Source organism: Rhincodon typus, chromosome 2 (genome assembly GCF_021869965.1).
Source record: "Rhincodon typus isolate 14 chromosome 2, sRhiTyp1.1, whole genome shotgun sequence".
Lineage (NCBI taxonomy): Eukaryota > Metazoa > Chordata > Chondrichthyes > Orectolobiformes > Rhincodontidae > Rhincodon > Rhincodon typus.
In genome coordinates, this window is record NC_063333.1 from 96635407 (window position 1) to 96641933 (window position 6527).

General features: G+C 40.3%; 1 protein-coding gene across 2 annotated transcripts in view; it reads right to left on the reverse strand.

Annotated features, from left to right (window-relative positions):
• LOC125486716 (3-hydroxyisobutyrate dehydrogenase, mitochondrial-like) overlaps positions 1–5401 on the reverse strand; it is a 39140-nt gene extending 33739 nt beyond the window's left edge. For both annotated transcript variants that reach the window (XM_048615493.1, XM_048615503.1), the window contains exons 1-2: positions 5267–5401; positions 109–269 (exon numbers count right to left, since the gene is read on the reverse strand). In XM_048615493.1, the coding sequence (XP_048471450.1) occupies positions 109–269; positions 5267–5336 (231 nt within the window). In that variant the 5' untranslated portion in view covers positions 5337–5401. The remainder of the gene's footprint in view (positions 1–108; positions 270–5266) is intronic.
• Positions 5402–6527: the final 1126 nt, after the last annotated feature.

The following is a 6527-nucleotide window of genomic DNA, read 5'->3' on the forward strand; positions in this document are numbered from 1 at the left end:
CTGCAATTGATTCAAAAGGTGAGAAGTAAGAAATGGAACGGATCACAAAACAGCAAAAAAAGTGTTGTCACAAACATGATTCTTCAAAATTAAAGACCACTGAATTACCTGTGCTCCTAAGTCCTGTATTTCCTTGCACGATTCTGGGAAGACATCTGAAGCAATAATGGGATAGCCATGCTTTATGAGGTTCCTTGCCATTGGATTTCCCATGTTGCCCAGACCAATAAATCCCACTTGGGCTTTCGAGGCCATTGATCTGGAAGACACTATTAGACCAGTCTTTTTTAATTATGACAGAGTGACACCTTTCATATTTTGCAAGTTACATTCATACGTAGTAAAGTCAAAAATGTATTTGGCTTTGCACAGGACTATAACATAAAATAGGAGTAAACGCAAAAATGGGAAAGGTGTAGGTCGATCTCTCATTTATGCTGTTAGCCAATTTCAACTCATCCAACTTGGTATCTTACAATTCTGCTCTTCTCATTTCTCTAGTGACTTGTTTACAATTCCAAATGTTCATCTGCACATTCTTCTAGCTCTCAACTCCACTTAAGAAGTGGAGAAAATATGGAGTTCATCACCAGTACTCACTACCTCATGAGAATCTATTCCAGGTTATCAACAGTACTGTGTGGAAAAGAATCTCATCTCTCAATCATAGAGCAAACAAAATAGGAACAAGGTCATTCAGCCCTTTGAGCCTGTGATGCCATGACCATGGTAGATTATCTAACTCTACTCAGTTTCTGCTTTAAATGCCATAACTTTTGATCCCTTTAACCCCAAGAACTATATCTATTTCCTTCTTGAAAACATACAAGATTTTGGCCACTACCATTTTCTGAAGAAGGATCACTGAATTCAAAACATTAACTTTTTTCTCTTTACAAATATTGCCAGAGTCACAGTTTCTCCAGCCATTTCATTTTTGTTTCAGATTTCCAGCATCCACAGTTGTTTGTTTGACAATACTCCAGGTGTGGTCTCTGCTGGGCCCAGTACAATTGCAGCAAAACATCCCTGCTTTTGTACTCAAATCCTCTCACTATTTAGGATAACATACCATTTGCCTTCTTCACCCCCGATGCAATTGTATGCTTACATTCAGTGACTGGCATACAAAGACATAGCTCATTGCACCACCCCTTTCCTAAAGTATCATTCAGATCATAATCCACCTTTTTGTTTTTGCTACCGAAGGGGATGGCCTCACATTCAGACACATTACACCCCATCTGCCATGCATTTGCCCACTCAGTCAACTTGGATAAATTGTACTGAATCATCTCAACATCCTCCTCACAGTTCACCGTCCCACCCAACTTTGTCATAGGCAGACAGAGACATTAATTATTTAGATCAGGGAACTAAATGTAATGTTCTGTTCTGAGGAAGGGTCACTGAACCCCAAACATGAACTCTGATGTTTTTTCTTCACAGATGCTGAGCTTTTCCAGCAACTTCTGATTTTGTTATAAATGTAACGTGTTTTAGGAATAGCTCGGGTCCAAGTATTGATCCCTGCAGTACCCCACCAATCCAGTTTAAATCCAATTTTAAAAAAAACTGGTCCATCAGCTTAAGCAATCTGACCTAATGATTTATAATACTCCAACTATTCTTCCTTCTTTTTCTGTTTCAATTATGTGAATAAGAAAGTTGGGAAATTGTGGTTTTAGCACCATTACCTGACTGATAGACAAATCTTCAAAACTCACTATAGCAAGCTGTGTTAGTAACTATAAGGTGAAATACATTTGACAGGTATTATGTATTTAAAAACTGTAGTATGCATCCAAGTGTTCTTCACAGAAAAAGGTTTGGATGCTGCAATTTTAGACTCCCTCACACCACTATAATTTTATGCTCTATTTCAATATAGAATGATTTATGGGTTATGTTGAAATCTGTACAACGCACTGCTTCAGTCTCAAGTACAGTATTGTATGTAATTCTGGATACCACTAGGCATTACACAGTGGAAAGGATCTGGAAAGCACGACCCGAGAACGTGGTGGAGGATTTATTATCTAGGCAGGGGGAAACATGCAGGTCTACAGGGAGAAGACAGGAATGCAATAGCTAAATTGCTCCTGGCAAGAGCCGACACAGGTGTGATAGGCCTCATGCCCTTCTGTGCTGTAACAGCTGTGATGTTATAAGTCAACAGGGATCAAAGACCTTTTAGGTCAACAGAGACATTTTAAAAAAACCTCACTGTTTTGCCAGGAAACTTTGTACATGGAAATGGTGTTTCAGGTGGATGTCTCAAAAAAACTCTTCTCCTACACTTTTAACAATGTGGTACATTTATCCAATTACCTCCGAAAATGCTGTTCAAGGAAGTCCTGTAAAATTTATAACTGTAGTTTTATTGCATTAAGTGTAAACTGCATTATTAAGCAAGGATGAATTTAATGTTTCATACAAGTTTTAAATCATGGAGTTTTACTTTTTTACTTAGATATTTACAAGATGTAACATCTATATAGGATTTTTCACCACAGGACATCTGAACGAACAAGTAAACAATTAAATCGTTTTTTTGGAACAGTCACTGACGTAATGCAGGTTGATACGATGCTGCTACCAAGTTTTAAATTGTGATAAAGTCAAACCTCATGATAAGATGTCTGCCATACTTTGAAACATTATTTATTAACTAGAGTGGAGGACAGGTCAACTTCAGAATACAAATACACAGAACTGCCTTGCTCCCCTACTCCTCAGTGTACCCTTGACAGAGTTGCCAATGTGACTGCAGTTGCAGGCGATCTCCTTTTCTCCACGGAAGTCCTCGAGCATTACTGAATTCCTTGCCATTCGAATTCCTTCAAACTGCCTTCTGACCCAAAGTAGAAATCAATACCTCCCTAGTTAGTTAGCAATGACTTGTTCTATGATCTTGATTTTGTGCAGTGTTTGATGCTGCTGACCATCACAATCCCAACATCATATCTTCACCACACTCCAGCTTTGTGACTACTTTTCAATGGTTCCACTCTGAACTAACTGAAGTTGTTGCAGTGAGGGCTATACTTCCATCAATCCAAAATTCCCCTCTATGCTCAACTAAGACGACCTTTTCTTGGCCCATGACCTCTTCTGCATTTACATGGTGCCCCATGCCAAAGTTATGAACTATCACAAGGCCAAAATGTCAACGGATTACCATCAACATTGTCAAAATAGCTGCATTCTCTCATGTCAATGATAACTACTTAATTTTTTTTTCAAATTGGGTAATCAAAAGTATCTGCCATTAAAGATCAAGACTTGTGTTTTGGGGCTGAACAAAAAACTACACTCCTTGTTTCCAACTTTGAACCCTCCCCAGCAAAACTCACGTTGTCTAAAACAGATCAAGTATTACCATTCAACACGATAAACTGAATTCCAAACCCAACAGCAGATATAACATATATCCAATTTCATGAGACTTGTCTATCCTCAGAAACCTTGGTCTAATGTTTGTACTTCAATTTTGCCAACAATTTCCTTTCGCCTCCCATTCTTCATGCCACACAAATTCCAGCTTATTTGAAACTCAGTGGCAGATGCCATTTCCCACAGTATTTTTCAACATAAAAAAGTGCTGTAAATACAATTAAGTGCACTGAATGACCAACATTCACATAACTACTGATAAGGATGGTTAGATGTACAAATATCCTCATTTTGGGCAGCACAGTGGCTCAGTGGTTAGCACTGCTGCCGCACAGCACCAGGGACCTGGATTCAATTCCACCCTCAGGCAACTGTCTGTGTGGAGTTTGCACATTCTCCCCATGTCCGCGTGGGTTTCCTCCAGGTGCTCTAGTTTCCTCCCACAGTCCAGAGATGTGCAGGCTAGGTGGATTGGCCATGCTAAATTGCCCATAGCGTTCAGGGATGCCTAGATTAGGTGGGTTAAAAGGGGGAATGCTCTGAGGATCAGTGTGGACTTGTTGGGCCAAAGGGCATGTTTCCACACTGTAGGGATTCTATTAAAAAAATTCCATAAAAATTTTAAGAAGCATTTGGCATAAAAAAGGTGCCAACCTTGGTCAATCACCAATTGACCTTAGTTGGGGCAAAGTTTTCAGTACTAAAACTCCTATCCATGCCCCTAGCACCAGAGGCTCCTGATTACAACCCAAACAGTTGGAAAAGGCCACATATGGACATAACCAGGTTCAAGGCAGGATTTTTAAAAAAAAAGCCAATATCATGCATTGAACATAGAAAGCCCCCGAAAAATATTTAAGTTTAAAAAACACATAGCTATTCTGCAAATTTATCAAAATCTTGGCTGAAAACTCATTTTTAAAAATAGCACAGCAACAAAAGGAAGGAAGTCCTAAAACATCAGGATGCTCCAACTGAAGATACTTCTATAAATTTCAGGAAGCAAAAGAAAGCTAAAAAGACCAAAGTGTGGGAGCAGAGGTACACCTGGAATTGGTTAAAACAGTGGAAACAGGACCTTGACAAGGAGGTAAAATACAATGAATTGAATTGAACTTGTCAGCTTTAAGGTGCAGGATTAGGAAAGGAGGTAAAACACACAACTGTCTTCCATCACCCTTTATTAATATTTGTCTAGACAAGCACATCATTAATGTCCTTGGCCAAGATGTTGGAGAACTACAAGCATCTGTTTGCTGCAGTCAGAGTCAACTGCAGCACAGTCAATTGCTTAAAAATACAAATCGTACTCTGAAAATTTGTCAAATTCAAAACATCCCAACAAGCCTAATACAATTCTATATTTGAAGAACTCCAAGCATGTTTCACAACTGAATTTTATTTTCAACATGCAAGATGATATAAATTCCATCAAGACCAAACATCTGATGCCAAAAGTTACACTTAGAAATGTTACAATTTTGGAAGGCTTTTTTTTTAAACCTGTTGTACAAATGTCGTTGGTTATTTTGCAAATGGATGAACAACACCAAAGAAAAATCAACTAGTGTACAACAATCCACATGTATGAGTTAAGATATATGTGAGAAAAACTTCGATAAGTGGAGCCCGCCCTTCCAACTTCTACTGAAGTGAGTTAAAACCGTCGGAGTATTTCTCTACAGGTGACAATGGGGGCGGGCTGAGGGAGAGAAAAAACAGAAACATATTTTAAGTTATTGCAGCTTCCACTCTGGCTCCTAAAGGAACGTTGTCGGACAGGTCCTGTAAAGCCTTCACGCTCAGCATCAACGTTTCCACGAATGCAAACCAAAAGTACACAAGAAAAGAAATAAGCAAGAAGCCTTACCAACATGGTGGCGAACATAGTTGCTATACTTGAGGGACAAGTTGCCTGACCTCCTTATAATAGCCGCCATACTTATGTTCTATGGCCGACCTCTAGTTGCTGTGATTCCCAGGCAGAGCAGCCTATCCCCGGGTAGAGAGAAATGGGAGTGACAGAGCCAGCGCCAATGTATAAGCTACAGGCGGTGACGCGCGCGCTAACCAATCAATAACATCTGGCACCGGGACATCCCTGGAATGAGCAGCTGAAGCACGCAGCTCTTCGGCATTGCTGCTTTCTTACTCCTGGTTAAGCTCGGTCCCCGATCTCGCATCTGTTTACCACATTTGTGTCTGCCAAAGCGATATTATTCAGCACGAGATGGAGTTTTTTTCTCCCTCCATCAGGTTGTTGATTTCTTCCGATTTGTGAAAAATAACGTGTTTTGAAACCCCAAGCTTATAACTCGTGCCCTGGCTACAGCTTCATTGCCACGAGAACCGGACAATAATCCGTCCATTCACTTTTTTACTGTTGCTTCAAGGGTGATGTGTTGCATAGCAAGTCCATCCAGGTGATTTGTTTCAATTCGTTCACATGCACTTGAAATACTTATTGTAAAATCTTCTGTGATCTTGCTTGATAGTGTTCGCGGCAAGTCAACCCTCGAAATTGTTCTTAAGCTTTGATTAGGCAGTTTTTTTGTTTCCTACTGTTAACAGTAAAATGTAAATTTCTTTCAGCAGATGATACCTCCTCTTCATTTAACCTTTGTGGGAGGCTTGGGAGGAAATTGTGGGGCCCCCACCGGAGATATTTGCATCATCGACAGCCACGGATGAAGTGCCTGAAGATTGGAAGGTGGCTAATGTGCCATTATGTAGAGAAATGTCTGGGAACTACAGAACGTTGAGCCTGACATTGTTAGAGGGGATTCTGAGAGACAGATCTACAGGCATTTGAGGAGGCAAGGACTCATTTAGGATAGTCAGCATAGCTTTGTGTGTGGGAAATCGTGTCTCATGAATTTGAAGAGATGACCAAGGAAGTAGATGAGGGCAGTGCGGTAGATGTCTACACGGACTTTAGCATGCCTTTAGCAAGGTACCACATGGTGGGTTGTTGAGTAAGGTTAAATCTCACAGGATCCAGAGAGAGCTAGCCAACTGGATACAAAATTGGCTTGAAGGGAGAAGACAGAGGTTGGTGGTAGAGGGTTGTTTTTCAAGCGGGATGCATGTGAACAGCGGTGTGCCACAAGGATTGGATAAATGATTTGAAT